The sequence below is a fragment of the Lagenorhynchus albirostris genome, chromosome 4, assembly GCF_949774975.1.
Source record: "Lagenorhynchus albirostris chromosome 4, mLagAlb1.1, whole genome shotgun sequence".
Lineage (NCBI taxonomy): Eukaryota > Metazoa > Chordata > Mammalia > Artiodactyla > Delphinidae > Lagenorhynchus > Lagenorhynchus albirostris.
In genome coordinates, this window is record NC_083098.1 from 116,750,589 (window position 1) to 116,778,180 (window position 27,592).

At 39.4% G+C, this 27,592-nt stretch overlaps 1 protein-coding gene across 8 annotated transcripts in view; it reads left to right on the forward strand.

The window, feature by feature from the left end:
• SGMS2 (sphingomyelin synthase 2) overlaps positions 1-27,592 on the forward strand; it is an 83,328-nt gene that overhangs the window by 39,492 nt on the left and 16,244 nt on the right. For all 8 annotated transcript variants that reach the window (XM_060148569.1, XM_060148574.1, XM_060148566.1 and 5 more), the window contains one exon: positions 26,889-27,588. In XM_060148569.1, coding sequence (XP_060004552.1) covers positions 27,134-27,588 — 455 coding nt within the window. In that variant the 5' untranslated portion in view covers positions 26,889-27,133. The remainder of the gene's footprint in view (positions 1-26,888; positions 27,589-27,592) is intronic.

Genomic DNA, 27,592 nt, shown 5'->3' on the forward strand with positions numbered 1-27,592 from the left:
ACCAGCCCTAATAAAAACCCCAGACACATAGTCACTAATGAGCTTCTCTGGGAGACGATATTTCACAGGTGTTGTCACAACTTCTTGGGGAAATTAAGCACCACCTGTGTGATTCCACTGGGAAAGGACTCTTGGAAGCTTGCTCTGGTCTCCTCTGGACTTTACCCCATGTACCTTTTTCCTTTGCTAATTTGCTTTGTATCCCTCTGCTGTAAAAATAGCCATGAGTACAACTGTATACTGGGTCCTATGAGTCCTCCTAGTAAATCATCAAACCGGGAGTGGTCTTGGGGACCCTGACCCAGTCAGCTTGCAAAGACTTTAATATTCTCTCTGTGTATATTGGTATTAGTGGTGAGCGACACATATTTTTAGCATGCAATTAATTGACCTTTGACATTGTATCTTGACTTGTAGTCTGTGTTCTATTGTAAAATGTGCTTCAGAGTTCTAACTGTGATTTACATCTAACAAGTGGAGGCAACAAGACGGCGGCTGGATATTGGAGAGGTTTTTTTTTATATATAAATTTATTTATTTATTTTTGGCTGCGTTGGATCTTTGTTGCTGTGCGCAGGCTTTCTAGTTGTGGTGAGCGGCAGCCACTCTTCGTTGCGGTGCGCAGGCTTCTCATTGCAGTGGCTTCTCTTGTTGCGGAGCACGGGCTCTAGGCATGCGGCCTTCAGTAGTTGCAGCACGTGGACTCAGCAGTTGTGGCATGCGGGCCCTAGAGTGCGCGGGCTCAGTAGTTGTGGCTCGTGGGCTCTAGAGCTCAGGCTCAGTAGTCGTGGCGCACGGGCTTAGTTGCTTTGTGGCGTATGAGATCTTCCCGGACCAGGGATTGAACCCATGTCCCCTGCATTGGCAGGCAGATTCTTGACCACTGTGCCACCAGGGAAGTCCCATATTGGAGAGTTTTATGTTGAGTGGTGAATCCACAATTGGTTCTTTGGTCTTCCCAGTGTCTATACTTAGGCACCACAAAAAAGAAACCAAAAACTTCTTGCTTTAATTTTCTATAATTTGATTATTAGGTAAAGGAATTTATTCATATTCTTCTGGATTCATAGCCACAGAATTTTAGCTAGACAGTCTGATTTCTAAGTATGCTCTGATTTTAAAGCTTAACTGCAAACCAATAGTTCTGGAAACATCACTTAGCATAGCAGATCTTTGTCCAAATAGGACATAAAGTCTAAAGATTGAAATAAAGCTTATTTTGCATAATTGTATTATATTAACATCCCGTTTTAAATTTTTCAAATGGAAAACTGATAAAAGTGTTAAACATAAAGATTTATTTCTTTAAGCTGCTTTTTTTTTTTTTTTTTTTTTTGCTGTATGTGGGCCTCTCACTGTTGTGGTCTCTCCCGTTGCGGAGCACAGGCTCCCAACACGCAGGCTCAGCGACCATGGCTCATAGGCGCAGCCGCTCCGTGGCATGTGGGATCTTCCCAGACCGGGGCACAAACCCGTGTCCCCTGCATTGGCAGGCGGACTCTCAACCACTGCGCCACCAGGGAAGCCCTAAGCTGCTTTTTAAAAAAGAAATTAGATGGCTTCTGAAGAGAAGTGGTTGTATGGTTTAAAAATACTACATGTAGTCCAGAGCAGTGGTTCTTCATGCTTACGGTTGACGGGTGTATTTTTGTTGATAATAACTAAGATTGAATGACATTGTGGCAGCCATTGTTGTTAGTGTTTTACATATAGAACCTCATTTAACTTTGTGAGGTAGCTATTATTAACTCCAGTTTGAGACAGAAAGAGTTTAAGCAATTTGCCCAAAGTTAAGTGATTGGCTGGCCAGAACATGGTAGGACTAGAATTTGAATTTAGGTCATCTTTCTCTATAGGCTGAGCTCTTAGCCACTCTGCTTTCCTGGGTCTCATGGTAGCATCTCACTGGTGCTACAGAAAATTGGTTCTTCGAAGAACCTTATACATTTATCCTTGGGTATAGGGATGATCTGGTAATTTTCTGCTGAGAGTAAGAAATGTTCATCTTCTCAGTTTCTAAGTGTCGGAAATCATATGTGGGATCCTTCCAAAACACAAAACGCTTCTTGATCCCATTATCCTGGAGGCAAAATCCAAGTATCATAACAAGACCTTACCAACCTCTTCATAAGCCAACCTTTCCGCATTTCAGCCAAGCTGACTTTCCTTTTGTTCCCATACACACAAACCACATTCTGCTTTGCTCCTTAAGGCCTTTGCACGTGCTATTCCTTCTGCCTTAAATAACCCCACCCGCACCTTGCCTGACTTTTCTTCATCCTTCAGATCTGAATTGAAAAGTCCTTCTTCCAGGAAGCCTTCCCTGACTTTCCTGAACTGAGGGGCATGTGTGTCCCTGTAGCATCTTAATTTTACTATCCAAACATTTATCTCCTCGTGTTGTAGTTATTTGTTTCCCCAACTAGACACAAGCTGTGTGAGGGCAGGGACTAGGTTTGTCTGGTTTACTTGGTCTTAACAGGCACTCAGATAGCAGACATTCAAATACCTAAATGAAGGTTAAATAAGGTTTTGAAAGATGAGGCAGAATTAGCAATTTAGGGACTTCCCTGGTGGTGCAGTGGTTAAGAATCCGCCTGCCAATGCAGGGGACACGGGTTCGAGCCCTGGTCCAGGAAGATCCCACATGCCGCGGAGCAACTAAGCCCACGCGCTACAACTATTGAGCCTGCGCTCTAGAACCCATGAGCCAAACTACTGAGCCCGCGCGCCACAACCATTGAAGCCCACACACCTAGAGCCCGTGCTCCACAACAAGATAAGCCACCACAATGAGAAGCCCAGGCACCGCAAAGAAGAGTAGCCCCCGCTCACCGCAACTAGAGAAAGCCCATGCGCAGCAACAAAGACCCAACACAGCCAAAAAAAAAAAAAAATTAGCAATTTAGCTTTCGGAGTACACAAATGCAATTAACTGTGGTGGTATCATAGATGAAGCTCTACTCCCATTAATTATCTGAATTTTTCAGTTATAGCATGGGAACAAACATTCTTTTGTTACTGAAACTCACATTAAGCAGGTAGTCAGCAATAACTTCATGAGCTTAAATACTAAGCTTTCTGCTGGCAGTTTCGTTTCCCAAGTCTAAACTGCATTTTGGGAATCTGAAGAACGAAGCTCTATACCCCCAGTTATATGCATGAGCCTAAACATCTCATAGGGCTGCAGCAGGTCCACTCATGAGCTCTGAACCCCAAATTGGGAGAATCTGCTTACACATGGTTAAGGACTTAACAATACTTTGGAGAGCGATTCACCCCCCCATGTTGCTTGCCAGCAGTAATTGTAACCTGCAGTTATCCATTTGTAGATAATGAGAGTACCCATTTCTTAAATCTGTTATGGAATTTGTCTGGTGGACTTCAAGAAATTTTTAGACGTGGAAAAAAATTTTTCCCTAAAAATACCTTTCAAAAAGAAAATATTTTGGAGAAGATAAAGTTTTAACATATATTTAAGATGAAAATCTTTGCTAAGTAAACTTATACACCCCTTTGTCAAGAACAAAATAAAACATCTATTATTCATTATACTTTTAATAGTACTTAAAGATATCAGGCATACTGAAACCCCTGTGTTAGGATGAATATTATTTGATGAAGGGAAGAAGAAAACTTTCTAAATTATATTTGTCCCCTTCAGTCCATTAGCATTAAATAAATTTAGGATTCAGGACTTTCCCACTAAGATTAGAGGTAACATTTAGGCACATCCTTACAATCTTACTTTGTGTCCATAGCTCACATGGCTGAAAAGGACCAGACAAAAAAGCAACATAGTATCTAGTATGTGTACATGTGTGTGGCTTTTTTAAAACCACTTTCCCCCTTTGAATATTTAATGCATAGAAATGATTAGTAAGAATGGTAAATCCATAAAATCTTAGGGAACTAGTAATAACTGGTGGAAGAAATTACATACAATGCAAACCCAGAGTGTTTTATTCTAGATTTTTGGCTTCTAGAGTGACCTAGGCATGCGTGCTACTTTATGTTTAAAGACAAAGCTCAGCAAGGTGACCTTAGGCTGCCAGTGACATTTATTTATTTACTTATTTTTGGCTGCGTTGGGTCTTTGTTGCTACGTGCGGGCTTTCTCTAGTTGCGGTGAATGGGGGCTACTCTTCATTGCAGTGCACGGACTTCTCATTGCGGTGGCTTCTCTTGTTGCGGAGCACGGGCTCTAGGCGCACAGGCTTCAGTAGTTGTAGCTCACGGGCTCTAGAGCGTAGACTCAGTAGTTGTGGCACACGGGCTTGGTTGCTCCGCGGCATGTGGGATCTTCCCAGACCAGGGCTGGAACCTGTGTCCCCTGCATTGGCAGGCGGATTTTTAACCACTGCACTACTAGGGAAGACCCGACATTTATTTATATTCACAGTGGTGTTTGAGGGTGAACCCCTTCAATTCTGAAGCTACTTGTACTATGGTATCAGTTCTTTCAGGTAAAAAGACAGGTATATGTAAAGGTGTAATAGTTTTTCTGGCCTGAAATATGGCCCATCAAATGAGTCAACCCTCTGGTTGCCTGAAAAAAATTCCTTCTTTGACTATGAGGTCAGAATTAGTGACTCAGGACTGTTCAAGAATATATAAACTATGCATTCATGAGAGAATTAATTCTTATAGGGATGGCAAGTAACTTCCATGACAGCCTATAATTCCAATTCACTTTTATATGTAAGAATCCTGTAATTGCTTTTTGTGTTAAAGCTCTTCTTCAGAACTCAATAGAAAAAATAATGTAGCCTGTATTTCAGCTACAAGAGATCTGTAGATTCTGTGCACAGCATAGTGGCCTTTGAATTCCCTGACTTGAAAAGAATTGAAGGAGCCTCTGCTCCCAGTGACATGGAAAAGAACGGTGTCAAGGTTAGGCATGAAACCCACCGTCTAGTGCTAGGAGGAGTTCGCACCGAATAAATATCTGTCCTGCATCTGACTGTACCTGTGCCTGAGTCACTTTCCTCCTGCCAAACACAAACAGGTTACTAGGCAACAGGAGTGATTCAGACACTCTAAACATGTCACCACAGTGAAATGTCCATCTGCAAGATTTCCAGGAAATGCCCTTCTTGTAAGTCACTGGGGAGCTAGATAAACATTCACAGAGGCACCGAAGGCATCAGATGACCCAGAGCTAGTAGCTGTGTGTTAAATTGTAGGGCCAGCTAATATCTGGAAGGAAGTCATCTCTCAGGGCAAACACAGACTGTTATCTGCATGGTAACTGTGGGAAGGAAACATGGAGGAGAAAAAGGTGAAATCTCTCCCCAGAAGGACTCATGGGGAAGGAAATCCATTGCTCTTGGGGTGGGGGGAGGAATAAAAAGCACATTCCAGATTGTTAAAGTAGACCAAGATTTCAGAAAACCTAGCAGAGTGGCTAAGATTGCCTGGGTTCAAATCCTACCTTTGACCACTTGCTGGATTTCTGGGTTTCACTTCCTCATGCCTCACATGGAGGTGATAATGGTACCTACTCTGTAAGGTGGTTGTACGTATTAACATGTTGATGTTGGGGAAGCTCCAATGCCTGGTATCATAAGCTCTGGGGAAGTGTAATCACGTCCTCCATCCTCCAGGCATCTCCCTAAGTAAGGGGTGGGGGCAGAATTGTGTAGGAATGAAGGAAAACCCAAAAATAGGTGAGAACTTTTCAGGGATTTATCTATTCTTTTTATCATTTTGAGAACTGCAATTATAGAAATTATAGAATCTTTTAAGAAACGTCTCCAAGGGTTTTCAGCATTACATACTTTGAAAATTATTTATATATTGATAAAGTACATCAGGATTATGCAGGGGGAGGAGGATATAATCATGGAGATTTGCTTGGGGGCTTCCAGGGTATCAGTAATATTCTGAAACTATATATGGGTTTTTGCTTTACTATTTTTTATACTTGATGTTTTATCCCCCTCTTTATATAAGATGTATTATAATTAAAAATGCAGTCACCCAAAGTAAAGCACTCTTAAATTGGGTGAAATTTTGGGGTCTTGTATCCCATATGGAAATTATAATTATGCAGATCCATTATTGACTCCTTTAGAAAAAGAAAGGTGCTGGTGGTATTTTGGAAAAGGGTGAGATAGAGCTGGAGTCTTTCAGTGTGTGAACTGACACGTTCATTCACAGCCATTCTAGTGCCTCTGAATGCCAGGCCCTTGGCTGGTGGCCACATTGACACAAATCAGACGTGGACTGTCCTTGCACCTTCTAACCCAGCAGAGGAGATACCCTGTGTAGGCTGCAAACTACAAACCGTAGGCTAGACTAAAGACATGGGAGGAGCATAGGTAAGGGGAGAAAGGCATGGCATTGAATCCCAGTCTGATCTTTTAAGAGTTCTCACTTCCCTTGAATTTATTTTTTGAAGGGAAAGCAGAAGGTTAGCAGATTGGATTGAGAATACGTTGCTGCACGTTGGGCTGGGCTGAGTGGCACAGCAGTGCTGCGGTGACTTGAGAGAGTTGTGAGATTAGGAACTGTTTTTCCTCCTGAATTTGGAGACTCTGGTTCTATCAGGTGGGGATGCATCCCAGGGAGGGATCCACTGTAAAGTCAAGTGAAAGAAGGGGATTAGAGAAGTGCCTCTCAGGGTTGTCTCAAGAGCTCAACATAGTAGTCCATGGTGTAGCACTAGTACCTGACACCATTTTATTCAGTAACCATACAGATTGCTTTATTATCGAACTAGCAGCCAAATGACTTAAGGGTAACTTTTAACTTTCTATAAAAGGTAAGAGACAAATCCATTTAACTCTAAAATTTCTCACTTTCCCTAAAGCCACAATGTATAGTGCTTCATTCACTGAATTTAGCATTGAAGGTAGCATTGTTTTATATTGAGTCTTATACCTTGAATAACTTTCTGAGTGTAGAATATTGATTTTGGGGAAATACTTTTTTTTTTTTTTGGCCACTCCGCACGGCATGTGGGATCCTAGTTCCCCAACCAGGGATTGAATCCGTGCCCCTTGCATTGGAAGCATGGAGTCCTAACCACTGGACCGCCAGGGAATTCCCAGGGAATGCTTTTAAGTTTGACTTGTTTTATAAAGAACCTAGAGTTTTCCCATTAATTAATTAATTATTCAATAATTAATTATTGAAGATAATTGGTATACAGTAATATTATATAAGTTACAAGTGTGCAATATAGTGATTCACAATTTTTAAAGGTTATACAACATTTATAGTTATTATAAAACATTGGCTATAGTCCCTCTGTAGTACAGTATATCCTTGTAGCTTATTTTATAGGTAATAGTTTGTACCTCCCATTAATTTAGATTCTCAATCTTTCATCAGGAATCTTTATGTTATTTGATGGAAAACTGTATTAACCATTATTCATAAAAGCTTACTGAACCAACATAACTTATTTTCAGAAACACAAGAAGCCATAAATAATGCCTCAGATGATTCAAATGAACTTTGATGGAGTTCACTTAACTTTATTTGTTGCAAAAATGTTTGCAGTAGGAATTTGTTATTTTAATTAATGAAGTTCTAACACATGATCGGCTGCTTTTCTAAAGTTATTTGTTCCTCTGCGTGTGTGTGTATGTGTGTGTGTGAGAGAGAGATGTGTGATATTAAAAGTGGAATAGTCTGCTACCCAGAAAAAAAAATCAATCTAGGATTGCTAATCCTAATTACCAGAGAAATCTAGTCTTATTGGACTCTGTAAATTGTCTGCCTTTAAACATTAATGCTAGTAGAATAGGTAGTTTAACTCTTCAAATCAAGATATACAATTTCCAGTTACTTGGAACATTTTTACTTCTTAATTTTTAATATTTCATAAAAGGCCTTTTAAAATATAGTTTATACTAATTTGTATTACTTCCTAATTTTAAATCTGCATCCACATAGTGGTCAGTTGGTATAATAAAGAATAATACTTGATTCTTTTATACCCTTTGGTGTTGGTCCTGAGCTGACTCAATAACTTTCTATTTACCTTGCATCTAATTAACCACCTCTTATTCTATGGGATAGGACCTTTCACTTCAACCTTATGAAATTATTTTCTTCAGTTTTAATGTCTTATTTCTTCTCTATTTAATTAACCTGAGGTCAGAAGCTCTTTGTTAAAATTTTATTTAATTGGCTTCAATCATGGTAGGAAAGGGGTTCTGCATCAGGCCCCCCACAAAAGTCTTCTTACTCCATACAGATGCCCAAATAGTGGATGGAACCTAATGGGTGATTCTTCTATGAATTTATTTCCCTTTTCATGTGGTCTGTTCTGACAGGATGACTTCTGACATTGAGAAATAAAGACATAAGCTAACAATTTTAAAATTGTAATGTGCCAATGGCCAATCATTTAACAGAGTCCCCTATTTGAGAATGTGAGACAGGTAAGGCAGAAGAAACTGAGGACCAAGGGGATTGCTTTAATTCTCATCAAGTAGTAGAGTCAGGGTTAGAACCCAGATCTTAGGATTCTAAGATGTTACCATACACGGTTGACCTGTATTTGTTTTTTTTCTGGTATTAGCAAGGGCATGTTTTAGGGGCCATGGTTATTGAGTGAACTTTTGTTGTTCATTGTTTTAATAAACTCATGTGGACCTGTTACCCATAAATTACCTGCGTCAAACTAATTAAAATGCCAAAACATTTTAAACCTTTGAGAGAATCGATTTCTCACCCACAGGACCAATCTCGTGGTGTTCTGAGCACTAAGAGGAAATACCTAGACCCTCTGATGGTTAGTACACTCTTTATCAGTAAGGTACCTTACTCTACTTCTTTTCTTTCTGTGAGAAATGAGATTTTTGTTTGCTTTCTTTAACCGTCTTTGGTGGAATCACCAAAAATACAATAATCAATTGACTTCACAATGTGAATTAGATTTGTTAAAGCCCCAGAGAAATCTTCTCATCTACCTAGTTATTAGGCGTGGCCTTATTTTTGTAGATACGGAAAGCTACCAAAGTGGTCAACCAACATTTCCAAGAAGACTTTCTGACAGTTGATCTTCAAATATAGGTTTCTGATTGCACTTTGGTGAAAATCTATGCAGAGAAAGCCTGTTTATTTAGCCAGTTATCTGTTGAAGTACACTAATGTCCTTGATGAGTGCATTTTTGTTTTTAGAGTTGGTGCCACTTTTAGAATAAAATGAAGCAATTATCTGCTCCCGTAACAATAGGATTCTGAGCTTTTTTTAGAGTTAGCGTCTTCTTTTGCCACTAGCTCTTTTGTCCCTGTCGCTACCACACCCAGATATTTGCCAAATATCAAATTCACATTTGAAAGCTTCATGATTATTAGATATAATGTTTAAGTAATTCTGTGGATTTTCTTATTACTGAGATCTTTGCACTGATGTCTGATTTGCCTCTCTAGAACACCATTTATAAGAGGTTTTGTATAATAATTGTGCATGAATATATAGTCAAAAGGCAAAGTAACAAATGGTGACCGTACCATGAAAATGTCAGACACAAAGCACCCCAGAGGGGAAGGTTGGTTTCTATCTAACAAGCTGGAAGTTATAAATTGGCATTTGTCTTTCAATGGGGACACTAGGTTTTGTAACCTCTCTGGGCAGTGAGTGCTGTGTTTGACAATTCTTTTCTGAGTCCAGGAGTTGTAGCAAGAAAGGTTATTTGGAGCAAGTGACATCTAAGCTGGAACCTGAAGCATGAGAGGCAGGTGAGCAAGCAGGAGGGTAGGGGCGAGAGGAGGTTCGGACTGCTGAAAAATTATATGGAAAGGCCTGGTAAGAGGAGATATTGCATGTGAAGGGAACAGAAGTTAAGCAGTTATGTCTGGAAACACAGGATTTAGGGAAAGGAAAAAAAAAAAAAAGACTCACAAACTGAGCCTGAAAAGGAGGGCAGAGGCCAGATTATGAAGGTCCTTGTAAGCAGTGTCACCCATCAGAAAGACACACCAGCATCTGAGAAGCAGTCTGGGGAAAAAAGATAATTGGGGAAAGGTGATCTGACCAGATATTTGTCATTAAGGAAAGAAAGTTTATTTTGTTTACCTATAACGGCATTAGTGTTCTGTTGTTTTTGCTTTTGTTTTTGTTTTTTTAAAGAGAGCCTTGAAGAGGCATACTGAAATATTTACAAGAGAAATGATGTTTGGGATTGTTTCCCAAAAAACCCAGGGTAGGGGATAGATGAACCAGATTTCCCATGATGATCATTGTAGCTGATGAGGTTTGCTGTACTATTCTCTCTACTTTCAATACAGCATTTGAAATGTTCTATTATAAGGTGTTTTGTTTTTTGTTTGTTTTTTGTTGTTTTTTAAGTCAAAATAAGCAATGGACTTTTGGCCATAGGGAGCCATCTAAGGGCTTTAAGGAAGCCAGTAAAGCAGGAAATGGACTGGGAACAAAACCAGAGAGGGAGGGAGTGCTGCATTAAGTACTTGCTCAGTCCTTTTCCCACAGTGACTGTGGCGCTTCAGTTTCTCCTTGTGCAAGATTCATAACTTCAGGTCTTCTTAGTGACCTGTTCTCTATTATCCACTTCTTCTTAATACTTTTACTTTATATTCAGTAGTCCAAAATACTAGTAGTACCCGATACTCCTAGTACTACATCAGCTTTCTTTTTATTAAAAAAATTTTTTAATGTATCTTTTTGGTGGATGGATTTAATCCATTAAAAATTTGTTGTAGCTATTGATATGTTTGGACTAATTCACGCCCTCTGTAAGGAAGGGTGTTTGTGAGCTGAACTAAGCTAGAGAGAGCAGAGTTAGGTGGATAGATGGAAGATTAAAATGGACAGGACCTGGGGTGACTGGCAGGGCAGCAGAGGAGGGAGTTTGAAGCCCAGATGATAACTAAGGTTTTATTTACCCTACAAATAACCCCCCCCAATGGAATTCCTTCATTTCCTTTAAAGATACCCCCCATCAACCCATCATCCTTTTTGACGTTCTGAAGAAGTACCTCTAAAGTATATAAACATATTAACCAGAATGTCATTTTTCGTCTTGTTCAGTACAAGCCTTGGAAACGGGCTCGCAATCTTCTGATAACTTTATTGCTGCGGATTAAGCTACAGAAGAAAAAACCGAAAACAAAAAACCATAAAGTGAAAAACTTCTAGGCTGTCACTTTGTTTCTATTTATTTTAAGCTTTTTTTTTTTTTTTTTTTTTTTTTTTTTTTTTGTGGTATGCGGGCCTCTCACTGTTGTGGCCTCTCCCGTTGCGGAGCACAGGCTCCGGACGCGCAGGCTCAGCGGCCATGGCTCACGGGCGCAGCCGCTCCGTGTTATGTGGGATCTTCCCGGACTGGGGCACGAACCCACGTCCCCTGCATCGGCAGGCGGACTCTCAACCACTGCGCCACCAGGGAAGCCCTCAATTTATTTTAAATATAGGTTTTTGATAACATTTTTTTTCAAAAACAATTTCAAATGAGTATTTATAGTCAAATACTTTTATTTATATAGAGTCATCAATGAAAATTACATTTAATGGAAATAAGATTAAATATGGAATTACACCTTTTTTTTTTTTTTTTTTTTTTGGAATTACACCTTTTAGCTGCCTGATACTAATTGAGCATTCAGTTTATAGCATTTCCCGACTACCTCTTGGCATGAGGTTGAGGTTTAGAGACAGTGCTTTTAATCATCCTGTGTTTTTCTAAACCTCCTTCACTCTGTAGAAAACAGTCTGACCATAGTTTACTCCCAAGGATAGACCAGCGCTAAACCTAATAGAATGATTTTCTATTCATTACTGATTAGTGGAACTTGGCATTTTAAAAAGCTGTTTTAGGGCTTCCCTGGTGGCGCAGTGGTTGAGAGTCCGCCTGCCGATGCAGGGGACATGGGTTCGTGCCCCGGTCCGGGAAGATCCCACATGCCGCGGAGCGGCTGGGACCATGAGCCATGGCCGCTGAGCCTGCGCGTCCGGAGCCTGTGCTCCGCAATGGGAGAGGCCACAACAGTGAAAGGCCCGCGTACCGCAAATAAATAAAATAAAATAAAAATTAAAAAAAAAAAAAAAAAAAGCTATTCTAGTTTTTAAAATTTTTGTTTTCAGTTTTCATCTATATACCCTAGACTTCAAAAGTTTCTAAGACATATATATATATGTTTCCCTCCCCACCCTCCCCTTTTATGTTCATTATTTGAATTTTCTTTTTACTTTTACTTCTATCAGGTACCTGGTTTTACTAAACTTCAGATGCTATTTCAGGCTCTTCTCTAATTTGTAAAAGTTGTTTTTATTGCTCATTGGTCTTTTTAAGTGACTTCTGGGTGGAAGGGGGAGGGTGGGAGTTACTTAATCAAAAACCTCTTGAGGATAGGAGCCAGCCTTCTCTTCAGCTTACCTTCCTGAGCACTTAGAGCCGAATTCCACACAGAATGGAAGGCCAGAAATAGTTCTCCTGGTTGGCCCGCCATTCATTTGCCTCACCTTCCAGGCTTTCAGCAGTGTCGCAACATTTGCTATGTATTTAACCTTTGAGTATTGCTTATCTTGAGTTTCGTCGCTCTGTTTCATTAAACAGCTTTTTAAGTTTTCTATATCTGTAGTTTCTATCCTACCTATTTAAGATAAAATAAAATTTCTGCATCGAAAGTCAAATTGAGTTCTGAATCCTTATTAGATATTTGATAGCTTCAGCTCTTCTGTCTCCACATAATATCTTTCTTTTTATTCTTCCTGTGTTTATATAATAACATTGCATCTTTAACCTTTTCTTAAATCCTCATGTGGGTTAAACATTTCTTAGAAGATGCCCTGGGGTGATCAATTTTTTTAAAAGTCCATTATGACTTCTAAAAAAACAGAATAGAGGGCTTCCCTGGTGGCTCAGTGGTTGAGAGTCCGCCTGCCGATGCAGGGGACGTAGGTTCGTGCCCCAGTCTGGGAAGATCCCACATGCCGTGGAGCGGCTGGGCCCATGAGCCATGGCCGCTGAGCCTGCGCATCCGGAGCCTGCGCGTCCGGAGCCTGTGCTCCGCAACGGGAGAGGCCACAGCGGTGAGAGGCCCGCGTACCGCAAAAAATAAAAAACAGAATGTAATTAGAATACTGTAAACATGCATACATTATTTCAATCTATTAGAAATGGAAAGGACTCAAAAGCAAAAATCCACAACTGAGTATGAGAGCATTTTCTGTGGAATTCCTTTTTAGTTTTAAAAAGCTGTATTTGTGGGACTTCCCTGGTGGTCCAGTGGCTAGACTTCATGCTCCCAATGCAGGGGGCCTGGGTTAGATCCCTGGTCAGGGAACTAGATCCCACATGTCACAACTAAGAGTTCACATGCTGCAACTAAAAGGTCCAGCATGCTGCAACTAAGACCGGGAGCAGCCAAATAAATAATTTTTAAAAAGTTATATTTGTGTAGGTTTCTAGAAGCTATTTATATTTATTGGACCATAGATGTTCTTGATGATCTTTTGACTTGATGGTGTACTGATTTTTTTTTCTGATAACGAATATTCATTTAAAAATTTTAAATTGAATGTTGCCTCATAAGCCTGGTGATCTAACTTTGAATAACCCTCCTGATTTATTTTTCTTCATAGCACTATATATGTATTTTTTAATAAATTTATTTATTTATTTTGGCTGTCTTGGGTCTTTGTTGCTGTGCGCGGGCTTTCTCTAGTTGGCGACTAGTGGGGCTACTCTTCATTGCGGTGCACGGGCTTCTCATTGTGGTGGCTTCTTCTCTTGTGGAGCACAGGCTCTAGGTGCTCTGGCTTCAGTAGTTGTGGCACATGGGCTCCGTAGTTGTGGCTCGTGGGCTCTAGAGCGCAGGCTCAGTAGTTGTGGCTCACAGACATAGTTGCTCCGCGGCATGTGGGATCTTCCCAACCCGGACCAGGGCTCAAACCCATGTCCCCTGCATTGGCAGGCGAATTCTTAACCACTGCGCCACCAGGGAAGCCCCAAAACGCAATATTCTTAAGCATATACTTTTTATTGCAGTTAATTGAGGCTGAGTGAAGACATGAAATAAAGAGATTTCAGTAAATACATATTTCTGTGAAACAACAGCAACAACTATATGTGGTTTCCAATACTTTTAGCTATAAAATGACACATTGGTAATGAAAATGTTTTTAAATGTGGCCTCTACACAAATGTAGGAAGGAAAAAAATCTCATACTCCTGCCACTTGGACAGCCATTCTTAATATTTCAGTGTACTTGTGCACTGACTGTTCTGTACGTGCATTTTTTACATATTTGAAATTGTATGAACCAAAATTAACTCTGTCAATACTTCTATAGTTAAAATAGCCATTAGCATTTTCCTGATTATAAGAATGATTAATGTGGAAAATTAGAAAATACAATCCAGAATAAAGAAAAAAATTAAAATCACCCATAAATTCATCAAGCAGTATTAATATTCGGTATATTTTCTTCAGACTTTTAAAAATATATATGTAACATACGTCTGTACATTGCTGAAATCATACTGTAATTTCCTCATCATTAAAATCTTAAAACATAATTTTAATAAATTATTTGAGAATACAGTTGTATCTAGATATATGGGTGAATACTTTTATCATAGAAAATTTGGAGAAAATAGGAAAGTACCAAATAAAACAAAAATAATTGGTAAATCTGGTAAATTGGTAAATAAAACAAAAATAATTGGTAAATCTCACGACCAGCATTAACACCTTACCTTTATTTTGGTGTATTTATTATTAACTTGTTTTTTAAAATGTCATACATTTACATTTTAAGAAAATAAGAATATGGTACTGTTTTTTAAATAGTAAGTTTAATGAATTTCATGGATCCTTCAAAATGTCTGCTCTAGACATTTAGACTGTTTTAATGTTTCACTGAATGTATTTTTGGATAATGTTTTTTCTGTATTTAAAACTTGTCCCAAAATAAATTGTTAGTAATAGTTATTATAATATGTCAAGAAGTAGAAGCATTTTTTAAAACTCATCATGTGTTTAAAAAGGGATTTTCAAAAAAATTGTACCGATTTATGATCCTACCAGTAACTCGTATCTTGTATGCTTCTTTCTGATTACAGCTTAAACTACATTTTAATGGGCTTTGTTTCAAGGTAACTTCCCAGTGTTCTCATCTATGGGTTACAATCGGGTAGAAGCTTGCGTATTTAATCTGTCAACGAGAAGTTCTGTAGGAAGTTTTTGTTTTTAGAAATTGGGAGACATTTAGTCACAGAAATTCTTTTCTTAGGATTTGTCAGAGGAGGTGTAGAAAGTAAGGCAGTGAACTCTGGCAATTGTATCCTTTACTTCTGTTTCCTTTCCTGACCAATCTTCACTCACTGCATGGATAAACCAGCAAAAATCATTCTCTGTTCCTCTCGTCTCTTTCCATGTTCTCCCAGTGGCTTTCTTTTTTGCGGTACGCGGGCCTCTCACTGTTGCGGTCTCTCCCGTTGCGGAGCACAGGCTCCGGACGCACAGGCTCAGCGGCCATGGCTAATGGGCCCAGCCGCTCCGCAGCATATGGGATCTTCCCGGACCGGGGCACGAACCCACGTCCCCTGCATCGGCAGGCGGACTCTCAACCACTGCTCCACCAGGGAAGCCCTCCCAGTGGCTTTTGAGGGTGGACTTCAGGGCTTGGGTTCATGAAATCACCTGCCCTTACTGCAAAGATTGTGAGAATGAAAAGCTGACTTAATATGCAAATAAAGATGAGAGTCAAGGCCCACGTGAAAGCCTTGATTAAATAAATCATCATACTTAAAGGATTTTACATGTTATTTGTATAGAACCTATCTATATGTTATAATTATATATTTATTTACTTACATATAATACCTAACCATTTCTGCTAAATAGAATATGACTTTTTCATATGCTGAATTAATTTTACTGTGATTGTGTGTACTATTGCTTGGGTAGAAATGTTTCAGTAAAGGTGGTCCCCAGAATTTCAAACCTATGTTGCTGTGTAACAGTGCCAGCCCCCAATCCCTACCAGTTTTTTGGTTTCCTAGCCAAATCCTCTGGGCTCTCCTGGTTTTGATGACAAGGATTAATGCTCACCTACAGTGCCCCTCTGGATTCCCCAAGCTGTAAGTGCCCTTTTATGGAACATGTCTTACTAGGAGCCATTTAAGTGCAGCTCTGATGTCTATACTTTTCCATATTGTCTTTCTCTTTCAAGGCTTCCTTGTAAAAACTCTGACTCCTGTACTGTTATCCCTTTTATTTCCAAACTCTCTTCCCTCTTTTTCTAATTATCTCCTGGAGGGACAGCTTGGGTGTATTGGAACTAAATTCCTCATATTGTGGTATTCCTAAAAGAAATAACGAAATAAGAACTGTGTATCCTGTTCTAGATTTTTGCTTAAGAGAAACAGGCAGTTGGCTAAGGGTCACTACGAAACCAATGGTGTGCAAAAACTCACTCTGTGGTCTTTATTATACCAACAGCCACCTACGCTTTGTGGTGGAGTGCTCAAGTTTCATACAGGGGACATTTCGTAGAGTAGGCAACAAAAGACACATTTGTTTATTAAACTTTGCAACTTTGTGAACCAGCGCAGTTGGTCACAAAAGGAAATAAAACTCTAGAGTGAGCTGTTCTCCCTGCTTTGAGAGAGAAATGCCTCAAAACACTTTGACACAGCTGAAGGTTCCTGGATCACTGCTCTTGCTAAAGACATTGAGATTTAGTTCTGAACAGCCTCATTTTCCCTAGCAGACCATGTCTGTTGACAGTTATTCTGAATATCCAGATATTCACTAACATTTTGCAAAACAATATTTAAATACTATGGTGTATAAACCAGATTTCTTTATTTCCTTCAAATGAAATTTTTTAAATATGCAAACTTTCTGGTGAAAATTATAGAAAGGGACACTTTGTGAGTTTCTTCTTTTCCTTAATTTATTAAGATAAGTTAAAATTTGATTGATAAATATTTTATAGATCTATTTCAAGTCCCAATATAACAGTCACTTGTATTCCTTAAAATTGTTAAAATGGCATTATTAGACTCAGGATTTTAATCTTTTTAGTTACTCCTTTGCTGCCTCTTCCCCACGTGTGCCATTCTTTATGTTGGAGTTATATGCAGAAACCAAAGCCTAGGTTGGAAGCGTTGGTCAAATAAGTGCTTTTTGAGAAAGAAATAATTTATTTAAATACAACACAGTAGTTTAAGTTCTGGAAGCCAAATATAGTGACCTTAATGGATTTGGAGAAGGTATGGCTTTTTATAGCCTCATACCATTTGAAAGCAATGGCTTATTCGGCCAGTCATTGCGAAAAAACCTTTTTGTGGTTGGCATAAGAGAATGAGAAATGAGGGCTTTATACAGACCTTTCTGGGTCTTCCATGCTTGCTTTCTTTTCCTACTTTGTCCTTTCCTTATATGAAACCGTACTCTGCCCTGAGGATGCCAGATGGGCTGCAGCACAGGACTTTAAAACCCAAAGAGTTGTCTAGCCTTCCTGCTCCCCACTTGCCTTTGCCCTCTACCAAAGCCTGTAGAACACCACACCTAAATTGCAGCAAGCAGATGGGACTAACCTGCTAAAGGTGCAGATTCTAGAAACTTCCTTTTCCTTAATTTTTCAGCGTTTAATTCTTGCTAACAGGAAGTGTTCCCCTTAACATCTTAGGCTATATTAAGCGATTTTTTGCACTTGTTTCGTTGGTACAGAGCACTAAGCAGAAATATAATAACAAGTAACCCATTGTATTTTAAATACATATTGCACTGTCCTAATTGTAGACTTTAGACCTCTACAAGGAAATTGTGTTAAAGTGTACCTAGGTGCAGTTTCTGAAGCAGCACTGGGGATTGAGTAAGCTTCCTGTTCTTAGGCATCTGCCTCTGTTTACAACTATGAAATGTACTAAGCGTACTAACCGCAAGCTCCGGGTTAAATGTTTCTGCTGAAGTCTGGCCTTTGCCTCCATACTTGAGCAGGATTATTTAACTCCTTTCTATGGATTCTTGCTTAAAGGTGATTGCACTCAAATCTCAAAACAAAGTGTTAATATTGTCTTCTAATGTACTAGCGAACAGCAAGCAAAGTTTCAAGATGTCATTTTTTTGAATACTCATTTAAATAGCCTGTTAATAGTATTTTATGCAAACTTTTGAAATTGTATAAAATATACAAAGTTTGGTCACCACGTGGTAGAGGGAGAAATCAACAGGTGTATTTTATAATAATCTGAAAGGCATGTAGTAAAGGAGCTTTATTAAAGGAAAGAATTATGAAATTATTTTTAAGGAACTATCTTTTTTTTCTTCTCATGGTTTTCCTATAATATTTAAGATACTATGCTTCCAACAAATCTAGAAAATTTGTTGTTGACAAAGAAATATACTGTTGACTTTGTGGTCTATTTATTTGTGTAGCATGAGATCTCTAATATAGTTTATAAAATGGTGTGTGGTTTGGGAGTATAGTGTTAAGCTCTTAGACCTAGCTTCCGCATTTCTCTCTCAAACCAGCCACTGTTGTTGGGAGAACATGTAAGCTCCACTGTCATTTAAAAATATTAAATGGAGTAGTTTTTTAATGGTTTTCAGAAACCTCTCACTTCAGTAGGTAATCTGTGCAGACTCCTATTACAGAGTAATAAGTATTAAAACCTACGGGAATCAGTTTCTAGGTATATAAACCTTTGGGGTATATAAGGAAAGCTAGGAATGGAGAAACATAATTACCACTGTTGTTCAGTTAGGCTGTTAGATTTAACCTTTGTGATAAAGCCCCCAGAGTGTTTCTACTAAACCAGTACCAGCAGCTTTTGTTTGACCATTAAACATGGAGCCGGTGGTACCAGTTAGCGCAGAATGATTCTCTGACCAAACATCTCTCTGGCAGGGTTGCTCGGGAATTAACAGAATCACAGTTCAGGTTGTTAAAAGTACAAATGTCTTTGTTTAAATTATTGGGGACTTCTTTTGCTTACCTGCTGAAGTAGTTATAAGCATTTTACCACAAACACAAACCTTCAACCCGCCTTACTTATTCTCCGGGGACATGGGTTTATCATACTGGCTGTGAATTCATAAAGGGGTGGGAAGTAAAATATGCCTGCCTTGTTCTTTTTTCTCAACACTGAAGACACCCAGGCAAAGGAGGAAGAAACCACCTGGAAAGCCCAGCCACCCCCATCCTCCAGAAGTTCTCTAAGCGCCTAGATGTATCAGGAATGGAGGTGGGGAAAGGGGTTTGGGGCAGGCGTAATCCAGTATTTGGGGAAAATGTGTGATGTTCCCCCACTCTACCCCTTAACTCTCAAAACCTCTGATTTAGGGTATTTCCCAAAGAAATACAAAGGATTATTTAAATATTCCCTAGTCTTTCACCTTGTTTTACAGCCCTCTTCTCTCTTCAGGGTCCTGTCTGTCTGTGTGTTTACTTATCTAATCTAATCTAATCTGTTCATCTACCCCCTCATTCCTTTATTCATTTGTTCGTTCATTCTCCTTACCACATGTTCCACATTGTACCAGGGATTGTTAAGTTGTCTTTCCCTGGGTCTCCACCTCTCTTTAAGAGTCCTCTCCTGGAATCAGATCTGATCTTCGGAATTCTCCAGCCACAAATAAAAAGGTGAACAGGAAGTAGAATTAAAACATCCTATGAAACATTTTGCATGTCAGGTTTTCGTGAAGGTATTTTATTCTATCAAACTTAGTGATGTCAGAAACAGTTGCTCCAGGCTGAGTGCCGTACCGCCCTCTCAGGCTGCCCTGTGGACTACAGATTATCCCTTCCTGTGAAATACTCCCAGTCCCACAATTTGTTTTCAAATTTGCACAGCTAATATTTGCTCTGTGTAAATAAGTAGTATGCATTTCAACAAGTATTAAATGGTCTACCTTGCCAGTTAAAGGGATCAATTTTTTTTTTTTTTTTTGGTGAGAAAGAAAACAGATCGTCTCTTTTTCCTTGGGATCCAACTCATAGTAAATTTTGCTGAATTCTGTTAGAAAATCCTTCTGTTTTTTGTCACTTCATATTATATAGTTACAATTTTATTTTTGAAGCAGTTTACACAAATTTTGTAAAACAGTTTGCATTTTATTGGCTTGTTCTTGATCCTGTGTGTAGAAAACTTTAAAATGTGTGTTATTTCCAAGTCACTGCTCAAGAAGTGCTCAGCTGGTAAGTACAGCACTTTAAAGGGATAAGCGAGCCTGGAATATGAGAACAGAACATGGGTTAGTCCCTGGTTTCTAATTCTTTAGAAACCATGTATCTCCATGGGCTATAGCTTTTAAAAAAACTTAATTGAGTTATAACTTTCATCCTATAAAATTCATGTGTTTTAAGGATACAATTAAATGATTTTTAGTAAATTTACAGAATTGTGCAATCATTGTCACGATCTAATTTTAGAACATTTCCATCATTCCCCCAAAGAAACTTCCAGCCTGTTTGCCGTCACTCTCCATTCCCACCAGCAACCACTATTGATAGGCTGAGTCTTTCTTTTATAACAACTGGATGCAGAACTATAGTTGTCCAGTCTACCTTAGTGTGAGATAATAAATTAGTACTGAAAATCAAAACGTCTATTCTCTACCCGAGCATATCTCTTCCAGAGTTCAGAATTATAGTCATGGGTAGCTGCTTTTTCAATTCTATCTTTTAAATTTAAAAAAAAAAAAAAAAGTTTTTTTCCCCCCAGTCCATTCTCAGAAGAGTGTCACAAGCCACCTTACCCACCTGTCCGTTTCCCTAATTTAAATCTATCATACTTGTACAGATGTGGGACCTGTAATGGTATGACAAGGCCTCTTTTCCATGTTCCTTTTGTTGGGAAAGTATTTCACAAATAATACGCAATAATTTTTGAATAAACAGTGGATCTTCTTTTCAGTTTTCAAGAACTTGTTAGTAAAACTATTTAACAAATTGTATGGGTGTTTCTGAAATTAGAATGCCGTGACTCACAAGCACCTTTGTTTCTGTAAGCATATTAATGCCTGTCCATTTTAGGCAGGAGGATTTTTACAGGTAAATTAAGCTCTAAGAATGTTAATAAGGAAAAGCTAAGATGTCTTGGTCTCTGCAAAAACTTTTATAGGCATAAAACTTCTTAGCTAAAGTGGATGCTGTTAACATAGCAGTATACCTATATTATAAGTGTAATATAGTGGTTTGTTAGTTACGGTAATTATAATTAAATGGCAAGTATGGGTAACAGGGAAAAACTTAACAGGCTCCTTCCCTCTCCCCCCCAAGAGAGGTGATTTATATATTAAATTTTTTCTAAGTTTATATTAAATTTTTTCTAAGTTTATATTAAATTTTTTCTAAGTTTATATTAATTTTTGCAAAATTATGAAGATTTAAAAACGCCTGTAATGTTATCTGGAGACTTTCCTGTGTATTTTGTGTATCTCTCTGTTTTAAAAAAGCTTGTCATTGATTGTCTCAATCTTTTTTTTTTTTTTAACAAATTTATTTATTTATTTATGGCTGTGTTGGGTCTTCGATGCTCCGTGCGGGCTTTCTCTAGTTGAGGCGAGCGGGGGCCACTCTTCATCGCGGTGCGCGGACCTCTCACTGTCGCGGCCTCTCTTGTTGCAGAGCACAGGCTCCAGACGCGCAGGCTCAGTAGTTGTGGCTCACGGGCGGGGGCTACTCTTCGTTGCGGTGCGCAGGCTTCTCATTGCGGTGGCTTCTCTTGTTGCGGAGCGCGGGCTCTAGGCGCGCAGGCTTCAGTAGTTGTGGCATGCGGGCTCAGTAGTTACGGCTCACGGGCTCTAGAGCACAGGCTCAGTAGTGGCACATGGGCTTAGTTGTTTCCGCAGCATGTGGGATCTTCCCAGACCAGGGCTCGAACCCGTGTCCCCTGCGTTGGCAGGTGGATTGTTAACCACTGTGCCACTAGGGAAGTCCTAATCTTTTTCACTGACTGTGTTGTTGACCTATAATATGTAATGCACTAGAGGTAGTGATGTGGTATTAAGAACAGGGACTCCTGAGATTGGATTCCTGGTTCAAATCTGAGCTCTGCCACTTCCTACCTGTCTGACCTTGAGCATCTCACTTATCTCAATTTCTTTTCTTTAAAATATTTCCTAGCATTGTTATGAGGAATAATTAGATATTACACAAAGCACAGTACCTGGCACATAGTAACATTTGCTGAGGACTATTATATTGTGGCCATTTTATTCTACAACTTGACTTTTTAATGGCTTTAAGGTGACCACTGGGTTTTCTGTTTTAAGGGCTGAGAAAGCTTAATGTCTGTTAAGAAACTCATCAGCTCTTTTGTTTCCATTGATCTTCAACTCTGTTTCAGGACCTTGTTTTTCTTAAGCCTTTAAACAACGCCTAAATCTCTTTCATTCAGAATTGCAATTTGTAAATGTTAGCACCACATTGTCTTTGGTCAATGTTTAACCTCTATCTTTAACAGCTTACATCTTTTTAAACATTGAAACCCACATATAAACTTAGATAAGTTTCCTTAATGTTTAAACTACATTTACATGTTTAATACATCTTATCTTCTTAACCAATGCAAATGCACAAGGAGGCCAACATACAAATTTAACAAGCAAAGCATTTCTAAGCCTGTCAGCTGGAGCTCATGCCTGCATTTAACCTCTTCTGTGGGATGCTGTCCGTGAGCTTCAGATCAGACCTGGGAGGGAGTCACGAGTCTCACACTTGCACCTTTTCTTCGAGCCTTGAACCTCTGTCACGTGGCCCCTTTCCTATTTTTTTGGTAAACCATAACCTCTGATATGAATTACTGAGGTCCTACACCTCCTATTCATATCTAAGTCTGTACTTAATTGGATACTGCATCCTTCTTATAGTATTAATATACCTGTCCCACAATTCTGTAGTTACTATATCAAAATAGAGTATTAACATGGCTATAATTTATTTAATCCCCTGTTGTTGGATATTAGGCTGTTTCCAATTTGCTCTTATAAATAACTGTGTTGAAAGCATATTTGTAGAAACATTTTGTGTACATCCTTATCTCCTTGGGATAAATTCCCAAAATAGAATGACTGGGTACCATTACCCCAATATTGGTTGTATAATGTAGTCTAATATCTACTGGTACAAACCTTCTACTGCTGCCCTCATTTTCACTCCCTGATGAACCTTAGAATCATTTTTTGTCAAATTACAGGAAAAATACTATTGGGATTATTAAGAGAAAATGACTAATGTTGTATACTAATATGGTAAGATCAAACCCTTTATGGTATAATAGAGGTGAAATAAAACATAGAAGCAAAATTATGTATTTTCTTGTAATTTGACAGAAAGATCCTGAAGTTCCCTTAGGGGTGAAAAGTGGAGGATTTTTTCCACTAGATATTAGAACACATATGACACAGCTAAAATAGTGATATTGGCATTGAAAGAGCACAGCTATATACATACTTCTGTTCCTACTACTGAGTACTTTCTCTCCCCCAAATCAAGTGGATACTGAATTTTATCAACTGCCTTTTTTAACTTCACTCAAGATGATCGTATCTTTTCTGTTTACATTTCTTTTTTGTATTTAATAAAGTACAAATTAGTCATTTCCTAATTTGAAACCTTCCTTGTATTTCTGGAGTAGGTCATACTTAGTTCTTAAAAACAAAAGCAAAACCTAGTAAAACAGTATCATTGTACTATAAGTTTCAGAGTTTCACAGTTGCCTTCAAAAGAAAGATTAATCTATAGAGATTTTGAACTTTTAAAATATTATCTAGACTAACTTCCAGTATATATTGCAATGTAAGAGCACTCGGAAATCCTTTCGTCTGCTTTGTGCTCTGACAGAGTACCCTAAACAAGTGACCTAATGGGATTGCCATCCCTCAAGAGGAACTATTGTGGCTTTTGTCACTTTCCAGATCCTTACTGGTAGGAAAGTCTCACCATAGGGATGAGTATGTTGTAATCATCATCTTGACGATAAACATTGCATCTCAAGATTGGCTGACACATGATGAATGTGCTTTGTATACTTAATCCTCTTGATGAAACCCCAAGGAAAATATCAACCCCGCCACTAATGTTGATAAATGGGCTTTGTACTCACAGAATGCTATTGCTCCCAGGAGCACAAAGCTCTTCAGGATTAATTATTTCAGTCATTCTCACAGTTGTCCCAGGAGGTGGATAGCTGAACGCTTCCTCTTTAAAAAAAAAAAAAAGTAACTGTTTTCTGCTGTTCTACATTCTGTATTCTAGAACTAGGTAGCTACCTTTTTAAAGACCATCTGTATGTCCGCTGGTGGACTTGGGTTTCAAAATCAACAAGATTCTTACCCCTATAGACACCAGGCTCGGAGCAGATGTGTAGTAGTAAAGTTGGACGGAATTTGGATATTAGTTTGGCAAGATGCTATGAGTGGTGTAGCCTGAAGTTGGTAACGAGAGACAGGCAGTGGCTGAGTTAGTGCTTTGGTACCTCCATTAGAAGTAGTTGTCCATGGTGTTGCAGGTTTGTTTTTGAAAATGCCTTACTCAGGCACCTGTTCTTTATACTTGTCCTACAACACTGAGCTAGGGCACTAAAGAGAATCTATGTCAGTCTTCTTTCACAGAGAGGGGCCCTGGTCCTTTCTCACCCTGCTCTGATGCATTAGTATCTGGGGGCTTTTCACAGGGGCAGAACAGTAGAAAGGTGAGAGGTCCAAAATTTTTGGTACTACCTCTTAGCCAATCTCCATCTCTTCTGTTTCCCTGCCAGACTAACTTTCCTCTTGCTTTCGCTTCCTCGGAAATGGACAGTGACTTTCTGTGGACACTTCTTTAGGGATACAGCTAAGGCTACGTTTTTTCTTTTTTTTTGTTTGCGGTACGCGGGCCTCTCACTGTTGTGGCCTCTCCCGTTGCGGAGCACAGCCTCCGGACGCGCAGGCTCAGCGGCCATGGCTCACGGGCCCAGCCACTCTGCGGCATGTGGGATCTTCCCGGACTGGGACACGAACCCGTGTCCCCTGCATCGGCAGGCGGACTCTCAACCTCTGCACCACCAGGGAAGCCCTAAGGCTACATTTTGATCTAGCGATCCACCTTATCCTTCTTCGTCTTAACAATATGCCAGTCAGTCTTCTCCAAAGTTTTGCTATTTTAGTTCCGTCTCTTCAGCTAAACTTCAAGCTCTTTGGGTGAATATTCAGGTCAGTGTTTGTTTTTTTTTCCTTCAAACTCCTTTTAATTGCACCCACATATTCCTCAGTGCTGGGACATTTAGGTGCACAATAAACATTTGTGGTTGATCGTCTATTTGCCATTCACAACTGTTAAGAAATATTGCTTGTCCATACTGACTGTGCCATTTTAACTTTTTTTTTCCTTTTTCTTTCGTTAAACAAAGGCTTAGCTGTCACCACTTTGAGTTTTTCCTCCTCCCTATTTTTCTCCCCTGAATTTACCCTGAAGGGGAGGTCTTTAAAATGCAAAGGATTGTGCTTAAGTTGTGCAGTGTACTCTGGGTGGGGACTAATTACGAGGTTTGAAAACTTCTTCAGGCGGCTGGGTTCTGGATTGGGCCGAAAATACTGCTTTCCTAAATTGACAACAGCTGGGGCCGTGTTGCTGACACATATAAAAGAGGTGGTGCTGGTGCTGTGTTGTGGAGAAAGCTTCACTCTTTAGAGCCTGTGGAGCTTTAACCAGAGGGCACCTTTCATCACTGGTGTCGTGGTGGGTAAGTGCCCCGAGCTGGTCCTCTGGGTCCGCGTTTCTGTTGTTTGGTAGAAATTGTGGTGACTGTATCGAAATGTTGTCAGTTACTAATTTACCATGTTAGTTGTAGTGAATTATTTTATCCTTCCAGTAATGAGGAGAATTTCTCCCTAAATGGGCATAGCTAATAAGGCTTTGTGTATCTTTTCACTGTGTTATTTTGAAGGCTGTCAGTTTTCCTTCTGTATGGTGTGCATCTCTGAATATAAAAGGATAAACAGAGGTAGTGGCATTTCAAGGATCTTGAATGCATAGTTCTTGAATATGTTCTGAAAAGTAGTCACTTAAAAAGATTCCAGTTTTTAATATGAAAGTAGAAAGTTGACCATTTTGACAAATGCAGAGAATAACAATTATTCTATGCATGTAAGCAATTCATCACAGTTTTTTTACCCTTTAAGGTTCATAGAAAAGACCCAGTCTTAGGAAGGAATGATGTGATCTCTGGGTGGGTTCTAGCTTATTATGACTTCATGGTTTGCAACAAGTGATGGTGTCTGATGAAGTGTTTGCAGTGCTGGGTCCTGACATGAAGTGTTTGCAGTGCTGGGTCCTGACTTTTATTTATAGAAATTTAAAAGGAATTGTTTATTAAAATTTTCCTATTTATACTGACATCAGCTCAAAAAGAGAAGAATTCCAAGATGAAACAATTCAATGTTTTATTTCTATTTATTTATTTTTAAATTTTATTTATTTATTTTTGCCTGTGTTGGGTCTTTGTTGCTGTGTGTGGACTTTCTCTAGTTGCGACGAGAGGTGGCTACTCTTCATTGTGGTGCGCGGACTTCTCATTGTGGTGGCTTGCGGAGCACGGGCTCTAGGCACACAGGCTTCAGTAGTTGTGGCACATGGGCTCTGTAGTTGTGGCTCACGGGCTCTAGAGCAAAGGCTGAGTAGTTGTGGCACACGGACTTAGTTGCTCTGCGGCATGTGGGATCTTCCCAGACCAGGGCTTGAACCCATGTCCCCTGCATTGGCAGGTGGATTCTAAACCACTGCGCCACAAGGGAAGTCCCTCAATGTTTTATAAATAAACGTCATCTCAGCAGCTTTAACTATGTTCTGACGATACATTTATAAAGCAAATGGCTTTGGTATTTGTTTCCTTATTTTGATAACGTTTTCGTTTTGGATGCTTGACAACTGGACAAGCACAGTTTCTGAACATAGTTCTGTTTTGTTTTTACAGGTGGGATAGTAACATCTTTGGGGGAAAGAAAATTGGCTTCCTTTCCTGAAAACGGTGAATGTACAGCAGATGGTTGCCCAGGAGGAACAGTAGTCCGATGGAGACCCTCTATGTTTTGTACTAGGAAACAGAATCAGTTGTAAGAGTCCATGTTGATCTTGGCAGTAGAAGGATTAAAAGAAGTTGAGTTTCCACAAAGAACAAGAACTTTACCATCTCCTTTTTGATCTGAAGACCGGAGGACAATGGATATCATAGAGACAGCAAAACTTGAAGAACATATGGAAAACCAAACCAACGATCCTGCAAACACTTACGCAAGACCTGCTGAACCTGTTGAAGAAGAGAACAAAAATGGCAATGGTAAACCTAAGAGTTTATCCAATGGGTTGCGAAAGGGCACCAAAAAGTACCCGGACTATATCCAAATTGCTATGCCCACGGAATCGAGGAACAAATTTCCCCTAGAGTGGTGGAAAACGGGCATTGCCTTCGTGTACGCTCTTTTCAACCTCGTCCTGACAACTGTCATGATCACGGTTGTGCACGAGAGGGTCCCTCCCAAGGAGCTCAGCCCTCCACTCCCAGACAAGTTTTTTGATTACATAGACCGGGTGAAATGGGCATTTTCTGTATCAGAAATAAATGGAATTATATTAGTTGGATTATGGATCACCCAGTGGCTATTTCTGAGATACAAGTAA